The sequence below is a fragment of the Trichogramma pretiosum genome, unplaced genomic scaffold (assembly GCF_000599845.2).
Source record: "Trichogramma pretiosum strain Unisexual culture from Peru unplaced genomic scaffold, Tpre_2.0 scaffold29, whole genome shotgun sequence".
Classification (NCBI taxonomy): Eukaryota; Metazoa; Arthropoda; class Insecta; order Hymenoptera; family Trichogrammatidae; genus Trichogramma; species Trichogramma pretiosum.
Window position 1 is genome coordinate 295,499 of NW_019641669.1, and position 12,729 is coordinate 308,227.

Consider the following 12,729-nt stretch of genomic DNA (forward strand, 5'->3'; position numbering starts at 1 on the left):
ATGCTTTTGACGGTGGACGACGCAATTCGAAAGCAAAAAACTCGGGCCCCGAAAAGAAGAGTGTGCGGAGGAGAGAAGGAGGGCAAGGTGTACGAATATTACAGAAAAAATGTTTCAAAATTCGTTTCATATCCTTGTGAGATTGATCGTAGTCAAAGGTGTCTTATTCGACTATGAGCTTTCTGATTCCACCGATAGATGGAGTATTGTAAACTCGCAAGTGGCAAAAAAATGTCCGATTAGTATAAATTCGAAACTTTTTCATAGACATTAGACATTGTGTACCGTATTTTTGTGTGGCACCAGCTATGCCAACACTGACGATAATCAGCGATACTATTACATCAATTATTATGTATTATGGTATCTAACCGGGCTGCTAAATAATTTCTCAGTTTTTCAGTCTCTCAATTAGGCAGCCCCTCATTGTGCTGCTTTAACTGTAGCTCCATCAATTTGGATTAATTCATTCATCTTTATCTAAGATGTAAGCTTGCAATCTATTCGTTCTGAAATAAGGACCATCAGCTTCTCTTCGATGCTGGCATCACCAACAAGATAAGCGAGATAAATTTAATTATCAAATTTTAATGATAGGAGCAAGTTTTTCTGTGAAAGCTTACACAACTCACCAAGACACCGCCAATTAGCTTACCGCTAAATATGTCAGTGCAATAATCTCTTTAGATTTATCAAATGTTTCGTTTTATTTGTACTGAATCGACAACTTTCGGAATAAAATCAATCGAAACGAAGGTTATTATTGATCTTTTTTTTTCATTCGAAGCAATCACACGAATCAATTTTCTCCTCCTTCGGTATATAAGGACAGTACGACAACGCGGCGCATCCAAAGCGAGAAAGCATACAGCAGCAGCAGCAACGAATGGCTAAAGCATCTCTTCGCGCTGACACTAAGTCGACATTTGCGGGAGCAACAGCAGCAGCTACAACAAAAAGCGCTACGCGCGCTTTTATATACGTGTGGTGCGGTGCGGCGGTATACAACCAAGGTGAAAATGAAGTCGTAAGGCGCTCAGCGAAAGCAATGAAGAGAGAGAGAGAGAGCCGAAAATAAAGAGAACATCAAGAAAAGAAGAAGAGGAGGAGGTGGAGAAGCAGAATTAGGAGGATGGCAAGTAACAGTGTAGTAAGAAGCTATGCTCATTCTCGATGAATTTCCATTGGCTTCCCTTTTTTCGCGGCCCGTTTCGCGGAACCCCTTCCTCCTCCTTCGTCGTATTCGGCTTGGTATCTCTGCATATATGCATAGGGGCTTTACGTTAACCCAGTGGGTAGAATACTACCACGAGGACTGAAGATCAATTTTTAGTCTTGATACTCAATACTATCGTAAAGGGAAAAATTCGCATCATCAAATGGGTATGAAATTTTATGCATGAACATTGTATGATATAATGTATCAAAATCATCCCTGGTAGAAATGCTCAAGATTAATAATAGCCTAATAATAAAAAGTAACATAAAAAATGTTTATAATCATAGTTATATTGATTAGATTATTTCTAGCATATTTTCATAACGAGAAAAATATTAAGCGAATTTGAAATTAATTGATTATGAAAATTTGTGTTCAAAACTGTTTCGAAAAATTTAGATCAGTTTTCTAAGCTATAAAATGTACCACTAAGATCTCCAATAGCTTAAACTTTGTAAATTTGCAAGCGGCTAAGTAAAAATAATTGTAGTAGTCAAAGTACGGTATTGAAAAAATGTAGTGCGTTGAATACGTCAATATTATTTGAAGTCTTCGCCACTAGATGGCGAGTATCTTTATCTATTGGAAACCACAAGTGAAAAGTAAAATTAATTGTACAAGTGCAAAGAACATAATTATAAAAATATGTTCTATTTTCGGAAATATTTTTATTTTCAATCTGTCAGCACATTAATTTAACAATAATTGAATAAACAAATATTGGTGGGTATTTACATAAATGGCAAGTGTTAGAGGATGGGCCAGCGTCTATCTCTTACAAGCTTCAGGTTTATAGGATATTATGTTCATATGTTCAATATTAAAAAAAAAAAAAGAAAAGAAAAGACAGACGGAAGTCATAGGGATAGCCGAGTTGTCGTATTTTCAGGGCTGGAGTCAGCGTTGCCAGTTTCAAGGCGTGCGAGTCGGAATGTTCACCGATTTTTGTTTTTTATTTGAAGAACATGCGATCTCCTTTCAAAATGTTGGAATATGCAAATCACTACGGATCACTTTGTTTGACACGTACCAGGCGTCGTCCATCATGCTATACATTGTATTTTAGATTGAAAGTTTTTTATAACGTCTAAGCTAGATTTGGCAATGGCTCCCCAAAGCTGAATGCCATATGGCCTTATAATAGATTTGTAAATTTGTAAGAAGCCAGTATAATTTTGTAAGTTTGAGGCCGAGCGGTTTCCGTATTGTCTAAATGTGAGTTTTGTACGTGAATCGGCGATCGAGGTGCATCCTCAGTTGTTTAACCTGGTCCGATTGTTGAATTGGTGACTAGTTTAGATTAATTTGCGGGCAGTTTTCTTTTCTCAACGTGAACGTGATCAACACATCTCATTGTAAATTAGAGGTCTGAAATAAATTTACGTTTATAACAAAATAAATACATTTATCTTGTATTTATGCAGACACGTTTGCACAGCTTTCGTAAGCAATAATATGCAACCCCGCTCGTTAGCACGTGAATATTCATAAGAATCATCACTATATCGTCGCTCTCGTGCACACTTCTTTTTGTCGCGGCGATACTTGCGGGGATAGCAGCAGCTATTTCAGACGCAGTCGAAGAGGCTTGTTAAGCTTGTCGCGCGCACGAGCCGATGCGAAAGAAAAATGAAAACAAATAAAACGAGAGAATGCCAAAAGACAAAAGACAAAATGGAATGACACACGCCTCGTTTTCCTAAGAAGCTGCTTGGTCCAATTTTGCTTCTCTCACTCTCATTCTCGGGTGTTTTGTATTATTAAGCGAGTGCGAGTGTGCGGTGCATGTGCGCGCCCAGCGCAGCGGAGAGTCAACTTTTGCCGAGTCCCAACCGCAATTTCGAAGGTATTTTCAACGGAATATCGCCTTTAGCTCATCGTCGTGCTCGTGTTTTGTTTCCGAGCCGATCGTCGCTTCGCCACGGTGGACGGCCAGCGCCGAGGTTGCCAAACGTAAAAACTCGAACTGCAGCGGGGTGATTAATAAAAATGCTCGTAATGACTCCGGGCTCGGAGTTGGATGTATGTATACACATGCAGCCAACTGCCATCATCGAGCTTTCTCGGAACTGCGGGCTTAGCTTGCAGCACGAGGCCTCTCGCTCAGCACGTCGATATGCGGTCGCTTTAGCTATGCAGATTGTGAGCAAAAAAATCCTCGTTTCAAGATGTAAAATACCAACGACTTCTTCTATTTGTCCTGCGCTGTGCGTGCGTGCGATGCTGCCAACAGAGAGGAACAAGGAGAGAAAAAAAACACATTAAACGATCGATTTGACTCTCTCTCTCTGCCCACTATTACTGCTATATATATATAGTTCACAAATGTACACGAGCGTGCGCGCGCGTAAAAAGACATGAAAACGATGCAATTTCGATTTCCTATAGACACAAACAGGCCGAGGTTTTACTAAAAAGAGGGTTTTCAAAACCGCAGAAAGCCCCCGGAGGGACCTACGATATCTGCGGTTATATATATATATTTTTTTCCTTGCACCGACATCAATACGAGTCTCATTGTTCCTCGGCCCGATCCGTTTATCCACGCTTTGATTATATCATTCAAGCTCCGGGGCCCAGTCTGTTATTACCATGAGCTGCATTATGTACATTCCTAAACTTCCGAGAAAATCGATATTCCAAATGTACCTCGGGATCGCTTATTGAGTAGGTAGTTAAATTTACCCGGCACGAGATATTGCCGCGTTTAACGCGAGAAGATACGAAACTGAAAATTTATTTCGACGCGGGGCAGTTTTTCGAATTTCTCGTATTATATATACTTTGTGCCGCGCGGCGGGGGGAGGGAGTTTAATTGACCAGTTTCCAATCGGCTGATTTTCCATCGTCGTTGTCCACGTTGGACAAATCCACACAAAACGAAGCAATCTTGGCGAATACACAACGACGACGAGGATCGACCGAACCGTGTCCGAGGTCCTTAAAGAAATTCAATTAATTCCCTCTATTATGAGATCTGTGTATTTGCCTCGCTGATAATCGTCGTCCGAAACCGCAAGCTTCAGCTCAGACGCTGGTCTCAAGAGCAAACGGAATCGCTCGTCGTTTTATTTGCCAATGTAGCTGCTGCTACAATGTAAAATGCCCGATACTTTTCAGTTAATGTACATATATAGACATCTGTATGTATAGAGAGATAGGAAGAGAGAGATAGAGAGAGAGGGAAAGAGATAGAAGAAGAAAAGCTCATACACGTCCTGAAAATGGAAGCTTCGGACATGTTGACGCTTGTGCCGAAAATAAAGTTTGGTTTTGGGTGGATGGAGAGACAGCAGTGGCAGCAGCGGCTTCGACATCATCGTGAACCGATACAAAAGTGTTTTCTTGCCGTTTCCTCGGAGGCAACCCCCCTTGCGTACATACACGGCATATCTACAGGACTTTTAAAAGTCGTACATAGCTTCGACTCGAAGCTCCTGCTGCTGCTCCCGGGGGAGGGTCTCGCCAAATATTTGGTTAACTGAGAGACGAATGCGGACTCTCGCAGTATACACATACACGCGTGTGCGGCACCGATGTATTGGCGAATCTTCGACGTCACGAATGTGCGACGAGAAAGCGAGAGAGAGAGAGAGAGAGAGACGGAAAGAGGGATGGGGAGTGCGGGAATGAAAAACGTAAAAGTCGGTCGACGGGAATCAAGACTCGAGCGAGCGACGAGAGAGAAGCGAAATGGGGAGGAAAGAGAGAGAAGGACACGCGCCCTCGCAAAGTAAAAAAAAACTCTACGCTACCACGTTTACACACTTGTATGCAATAGACGAACAAATTGTGTTGATGCTTATATATACACACACGCACAGACAGAGACTCGCGCGCTCCCAGGAAAGAGAATGTCGAACATTTTTATTGGTTCCCAGGACCCCCGGTAAGCCACACACACACCGATACACATACAAGGAGCAAAAGCGAAGCTGCTCTATACACTATACGAGCTGCTGCTGCCTAGTATATGTGCTGCTTCGTATTCTGCTGCGCCCGACGACGAGCCTCTCTCCCTGCGTATACGTCGTGCCGGAGAGCGAGAGAAGATTCGCGCGCGCAAAAAGCTTTCTCAAAGGAGCTTTTGCTTGGCTGGCCTCTTGGATCTTGGCCTATACAGCGTAGTACGCCCAGCGCACGGACATATTGCTACGCAGCGAGAAATTTCATTCGTTCGAGAAGATCTTCGCCCCCGAAAAAAAAGGGACTCTCTCCTATCGGCACTCGAAGTTTGACATACACAGACGCTGCAGGATCGTGTACGCGCGCGCGCTCGCCTATATAAAGATTCGCTCGAGCGCTGGGCTGCTTTGCCGAGATAAACGCGGGCACGCGCGCGAATGCCGATGGTGGCATGGGCCAAAGGGATCGCTGTCGTACACTTTGACAGCTCGACTAGCCTTTGATTGTTATTTCGTTTTCGTGGCGGAGTTTAAAGTCCGATGGTGACTATCCCTCGGGACGGTGGAGGAGGAACGATGATAAATAATTAACTATACCCTTGGTGGAATTACAAATATTGAGCGCATTTCAAATGGCAAAATTAGCATGAATTCGAAAAGTAGATATTATTTTTGAACCGCTTGAAATACAACAACACTACTTAAAGTCTTCACCACTAGATGGCGAGTGCCTGTATTGCTGTAAATCTGCAATTGGAAAAATCAAAATAACTGCTTATAAGTCAAAGCTCAGTTTTAAAAAAGTATTATTCCCATTAATACGAGAAACTAAATTTTTAAGTTTATTAGAAAGATCTATAACAAAACAATACAATGAGCGATAATGGGAAAATAATTAGTATAATATGGCACACGAGTATACAATATGATACGAATGGTTAAAAAGAAGTCGGCGAATGAATCGCGAGACGTTGAATGACCCGACGATACGAAAATACATGAATTTCAGCTCAGAGGAGCTACGCTGCGAATATAGCAGCGCAATCCGCGTATATATAATACACATCCTACAGTACGCGCGGCGTGCACGCGTATATAAGATAGCACGAGAACAGCGCCTTGACGCTGATCCTTCGGCCCGGCGCGGATACAATAACATTTTTCTCTCCTCCTTCCGCTTTATATATTTTGTGAGTCAATTCGAAACATGAATCGTATAATAATTCAAGACTGCGAGCCAGAGAAAGAGAGAGAGAGAGAAGAGAAAAAATACACCGCGCACATACACACAAGCGTACCGCGCGCTATATAGCACGGCCATCTCCGCGATATTATATTCGTCTGAGCTGCAGTCTGCAGCAGCAGCAGCAGCAGAGCAGTAGCTCGAATATTTATTCTGCGCCCCGATATATACACACACATAGAACGGTGGTTCCGAAGCGAAATGTATTTTTCAAATTTTCGCTCCGGCGGTATAAGTTTCATTCCGCGATATTATACGCGCGTCTATATCGCGATACGCGCGCTGCTTCATATATCGCGCGTCTTATTATATAAAAACAAAAGCAGCACGAGATATATATAGTGTTAACGTTAATATAAAAGGATATCATTCACTCGGATTTTCAATTCTCTGCTTATAACGATTGTGCATGCGGCGATCTGCAAAAGCGTTTTATAAACGAGTTTTCTTCCAATACCATATAGAGGATAGCGCTATAACGCGCGCGCGAGCGCAGCTTCATTTTCATTTAGTTATAATTAGGAAAACTTTCACAATTATACTTTTAAGGCGCGATTAAGGCTACTTATAAATTTGCAGCGCGCGGCACTTAATGATCATCGCGTTGAAAAGTTTTCGCCGAATCTAGCGAGTATGTAATTCATGCAACCGATAAAATTGTGCGATTTCATTACGAAACGACGAAAAGTCGTGGCTTATTATTGTTGAAGAAAAAAATATTGTCATTCCACGGTTACATCAGTCGCAAATCGCATGTATAATATAAAAATATGCGCGTGCCTAAGTTATTCGCTCGTTTATGATACGCATGTATAATACGGGCATGTGTGCGCAAGACTGCAGCAGCGGTAGACATTACCACGATCATCGTTTCCCTAGAGCAGGAAGCAGCAATTGCACATACAAGCGTGTATGTAAGCCAGCCATTTATCATTAAACGCTCGATTTATTATATCAAGCTAGTGTATGATTTTTACTTCAACACGAATCGTCCGCGTGTATTATACATATTGCGTTGTATTTACTGTTTATATAGCGAGCACCACAACGTGTAAAATATAATCATCGAGAAATATGATCGAGAGAGAGAGAGAGAGAGAGAGAGAGAGAGAAAGAGAAAAAAAACGTTATAATTACGCGTTTTTTCTTTATCTTATGCATCTGCGATAATGAATCGTTTATAATACGTCCGTGTGCGCCCGAAGCGAAAGGTTTCTAAGAAAAATGTTGCGCAGTGCAAAACATCTTGCGAGAGAGAGAGAAATCGCGAGGATTCGTGAGCCGATCTTAGGTACGAATGAGCCAAATAAACGAAAACGTATATCTTTAATTGACTCGTGTGTGTATTTTTAATCGTTGATGACTTTTGATGAAAATTCCAACATTCTTTATCCATGATGAGTTTGATTGTAAATGCCAAGTACATGCCAGATACCGATCCGAGAATATGTAATAGATCGACACGAACGTGGCTTACGTACACCGACGAAAATCGCCCAATGGCTCGGAATAATGGCAACGAGTCATAATACATGCCTCGATCTTTGTTGCGATTCATTTTTTTGGGGGTAAAAAGAAAGGGATAGGTCGATCGAGGCGCCCCGAGACTCCTTCTTTTATATATGCGCTGCTGCAGACATTCATAGAGCAAAGAGCGAGCAGCACAGAGTTCAATGAAATGGAAAACTTTTACGGCTAATTTATGCCCATAGCGTATTGCGCTTGGCATATTATAATACTCTCACGCGAGCACTCAAGCTGTTCCGTATACATTTGATGCAGCTTCGAATTATATAGATGACCTCTGAGTTACGTGCAAATCGAAAATTTCAATTGCGACGGATGAACTTCAAAGACGAAAAAAAATTATCTATTGTTGCTGCGTAGTCTTGGCGATACTAGTAAATATTGATAAAAATCAAGTAGACTCTGGTCTATAATTTTAAAACAAAGTGTTTGACGCAACACGAGTTTTTTGGAGAGATGGGACAAATTAAGCAGCAGTTTGTAATAAATACATGATCGGATTTGAGCGAATTTGAATATTTCCAATCGGAACATAAAATTCTAGTACAACTCATTAATTACATGAATCGATGACGGAAGCTGTTTATTGCACACGTCGTTCAGATCGCAGTCTAAAAAAATTCCTACGCGAGCTTTCGACTATTTCGATAAACGATCCCAGTGATACAAGCAAGTGCAATGCATAATGCACGAAAATAAACGACAGATAAGGGCGTTTTTATTCACGGCGAAAAAAAAATATTAGGGGACTATAATATAATCTGCAGAGAAAGATATACACACAGCTGAGCGAGAAAAGTTTACATAAAGGAAAATAAAGAGAAGATGCGCGTCGTAAGTGTAGCGTGTACTTGCGAACGAAGGCTGTATAAAGGGGCTGTCGAGCCGGCTGACATATATATACGCATTGCTCTCACTGTATCAAGCGAAATGGAGTGCTAGAGCGCATACGTGTTTACTATATTTATACAGAAAAAGGAGACAGACAACTCGGCTCGACGGATGGGGCTGTAGAGAGAGACGACTCCTCGACACCCCCGCGCGAGTATTCGACGTCTGCAGAGACGGCATACGACACATCAAAGGGCAACGCGCTTATAAATTTGAGGGTATGTATAAATCTTTGATGCTCCGTACTTGTATCCGAAAAGCCGCTTACAAAATCATACCGAACGTTTCTTGGTAAAAATTATCAGAATCGCGTTTCAACTTTCATAGCAATCTCATAGCAATTTTTGTATCATCTCATCAGCGTGCTTTGGATAACAAGGATTCGTTTATTTTTCATTTGTTAAAAAGTTTCGTGAGTAAAGCCTTTGACACTTAACGCAGCACTATATTATTATATCAGTATACAATTAAATTTAAAATTATACAAATATTTTGATTAAATTTAAACTTATACAAATATTTTGACTTCGCCACTTGCAGATTTATGTAGAAAATGGTACTCGCTATCTATCGGTGGAGACCTAAAGTTGTGCTATCGTATTGAAATCGCAGTTGATAACTTTTCTACATACAGTTGTCGTGAATTTCAACAAATTTTAAATGATCATTTTTGATCATTAACGTATTATTAATAATGATGAGAACTTCTACGCAGTACAACGCGTGTACGCTTACAAACGAGAAAACGGCGAAAGCTCACATTTGCGCTTGTCTTTCGTTACATTCTACTTGAACCGTGTCTCCGATACAATACAGCCAGATGCAAGGTGCGCGCCGCCTTTGCGAATATACATGCGAAGAAAAAAGAGTGGCAATACTCTTAAGTGGCCCTCGTGTTGCCCAGGAGACAGCTCCGACTCTGTTGCTGCTGCTGCTATACAGTGGCAGTAACAGCAATTCGGTGTCTTATATGCTACAATAGTGTAGTAGATTCTTTGTCGTACGCCGCCGCCGCCGAGTGGTCGAATACGAAAGTCCGATCTCGCTCTGTGCATCCAGCATATATACACTGTATATATGCACATCGAAGTACACACGATCAGTTCGTCTCTCTCTCTCGTCGTCGTGCGACAACGTCTATTTATATACAAGGGCTGAGCTTGCGAATTTCTATGGTGTTTTGTCAAGACGAAATGGAAATATACCCTGCCAATCGAGCTCGTACAGCTCGAAAGCTTTTTTATACGTGGATCCAGAATGTATCTATTTTTTCCGTTCGTTCGTCAATCTGTATTGAGATACGGATCGCGTCGACAACCCTTCGCGTCTCGTGCGCTACAAATTGAAAGTAGAATGGCGCATATAATATATAGATCGCGTATACACCCGAGATGAAAAGTGCATACGGCAATTCTCGAATCGATTAATCTCTCTGGCTGAACAAAATCGAGCGGGCGTAAGAGAGAAAATCTCGCGTCGGGCGCACGGCGCTCGAGACTCCGTGTATATTTATAATACACGCACACACCTGTCGCAATCGTTCAAGCCCGCGCGCGCCTGACGCGAGGCCGAAATTACGTTTCGCGCAAGCTGCAGCTATACGGCCGTGTATTACTTATATACCGTATATAAAAAGCTCGATCGCCGATACGTGCGCCGCGCGCGCAACGGGATCGAAAGGCGATCGATTGATTAAAAATGGAAGCTTATTTTGCTCCCCCATTGAAAAATAGCTTGGCTCGCTCGCGCGCCAATGTATAATGTAAGATGTAGTAGCGCAGCGGCATGAAGGCCTCGAGCGCGCGCGCGTACTCCGTTCCCTGCAACAACCCCCCGTATAACTGGATCAATAATACCACCCACTCGTGCTGTACACCCTTGCACATCCGTGGCCGGTACGCTATATACTGACCGGTCGGTGCTGTTGCGTATGGCGCATGCGCCGCCTCATACATCCCTTCTACTGCTGTATACGCTAACGCGCGTCTATCTTTCATATTCACACGCGAGACAGATCTCCGTGTGTATGTGCTTGTATGTGTGTGCTGGTGTCGTATAATATGCGAGCCTGCCTACAGGATGATAAGTACCGAAAACTTGCCTATATACGTATGGGGTGACGGTAAAAAAGTGTTTTTCAGGCCTCCCATTGTAGTCGCCCAGTGCCCCGAGTCGTTACGGCAGCCTCGAGCCTGATAAATTATGCGTGTAAATGCTCTCTTCTCCCATGTATGTAGATGCTCACGAGGCCAACCAACGCCAAGCCCATACCCAAGCCAAGCGCGACTTTGCGAATGGTCCATGTCGCTTCTCGAGATCCAAATGGGGCATACAGCCAAGAATCCTTATCGTATGCGCGCTTATGTATCCCCTCATTTCTCAACTATACAGTACCCACTCTACGATGACTATACGTCTTTATAATGGAAATAAAAGTTGACACATTTGTTCTCCGTCATGCAGATCGTACATGTAGTGCAATTTCGCAAATTGAATTTTTAATTCGTGTACAAGGAGAGATAATTTTTGACCGCATTCGACGAGACTTGGCTGACGAATAAAGTTTCGACCGAAAAATCAGAAGATATACAACGATTTCGATCGTTGAATCACGTGTGGTAAACCAATGCATCGAAGAATTCGTAATTTCGTGTCTCTATTTCGCGAGATAATACTTATCTGTTTATAAAAAAAAGGAGACGAAGAGGCACTGCGCGCACATGTATGTATCGCACGCGTTTGTGCAATTCAACGTTATGTAAATCTTTTATGCGAGACCTCGGAGTTAAGCTTGTTGATTTCTCTCGCACTTGATCTCTGCGCGTCAATGAGCGTGACTCGTTGAATTCTATCGTCGAAGTGTCTCTAAGAAATAAGCAAGATCATTTACATTGAGTTTACTTGAAAATTACTATTATTTATTAGTTAATGAACTAAAAATAAAGACTTGTGATATTTTCGATAAGAAGTGGCAACATTTTAATATTAAAAAGCGTGATGTGAATTGAAAATAGTAATATTCCCGGACATCATATAGTGTAAACAACATGGCAAGTAAATTGAGAAGTTATTTTGCAAAAAAAGAAACTAGAGATTACTTTATGAGGTGCGTGCTTCATTTAATAAAAGTATTTCAAAAGTTAAACAAACACCACATCATTGATTAAAATTTCATTTAGCACGCACTTTTGGGGTCCTTTTTGTAATTGGACAATACCAATAGCAGCAATATCGGACACACAAAAAGATCCAAAATTCATTAGCGGGACAATGACAACAGGTAAGGTTTGCAAATAAATAAGAAAAATCTAAAGCCGTAATTTAACATTTTAATTGTTTGCAGCTCTTTCGTTTTATTCAATGGCATTCTTGAGATTTTCAGTAAAAGTTCAACCGAAGAATATGCTATTGTTTGCTTGTCACGTTGTGAATCTAAGTGCACAGTTGACACAAGGATTCAGACTTTTGAAGTATAAGTATTCTTTAAAATCGTCGTAGGAAACAAAGAATAACATATTACTTCATTATAAGAATCAAAAAAATACAAAATTGAACGAAACAACAAGGAATCGCATTTGTAACTTATAAAGCATGTTTCTCTCTTAAAAAAATAATGGCATGATTGTGCCATCGAAATAAACATGTTGCAATTGGTCGTGACCATCTTTATGTTGAGAATGAGTTTAAAATTCATAATATTGTAATGTCTTTTTAGTCATTTGCATATTATATGCATATTATATGCAAATGTCATTATAGATTGTGAGTGCAAAGAGCATTGAATAGAGGATATAGTATAAATCGATCATAGGTAAAATTGTTATAATTTTTGGAATTGAGAGCTAGCACGCTTGTAATCACGAATTATAGTCACGCAAATTGCGTTGGAAAGGGCGCATATATTATAAGAATATTAAAATTGATTCAAATCATGTAGTATAGTT

General features: G+C 41.2%; 1 protein-coding gene across 1 annotated transcript; it reads left to right on the plus strand.

Annotated features, from left to right (window-relative positions):
- The first annotated feature begins 11,613 nt into the window (after nucleotides 1-11,613).
- LOC106652333 (mitochondrial pyruvate carrier 1-like) lies at nucleotides 11,614-12,309 on the plus strand. Its single transcript, XM_014371234.2, has 3 exons — nucleotides 11,614-11,891; nucleotides 11,965-12,065; nucleotides 12,129-12,309. Exons 1-3 carry the CDS (start codon nucleotides 11,833-11,835, stop codon nucleotides 12,281-12,283), a joined length of 315 nt encoding a protein of 104 aa, XP_014226720.1. The 5' UTR covers nucleotides 11,614-11,832; the 3' UTR covers nucleotides 12,284-12,309.
- Nucleotides 12,310-12,729: the final 420 nt, after the last annotated feature.

What these genes read in the sequence shown, in the direction of transcription:
- LOC106652333 (XM_014371234.2), top strand. Translation starts at nt 11,833, where the DNA reads ATGGCAAGTAAATTGAGAAGTTATTTTGCAAAAAAAGAAACTAGAGAT. An exon ending in ACTAGAGATTACTTTATGAG is followed by an intron (nt 11,892 to 11,964) that starts GTGCGTGCTTCA and finishes AATTTCATTTAG; the next exon opens with CACGCACTTTTGGGGTCCTT. An exon ending in TAGCGGGACAATGACAACAG is followed by an intron (nt 12,066 to 12,128) that starts GTAAGGTTTGCA and finishes AATTGTTTGCAG; the next exon opens with CTCTTTCGTTTTATTCAATG.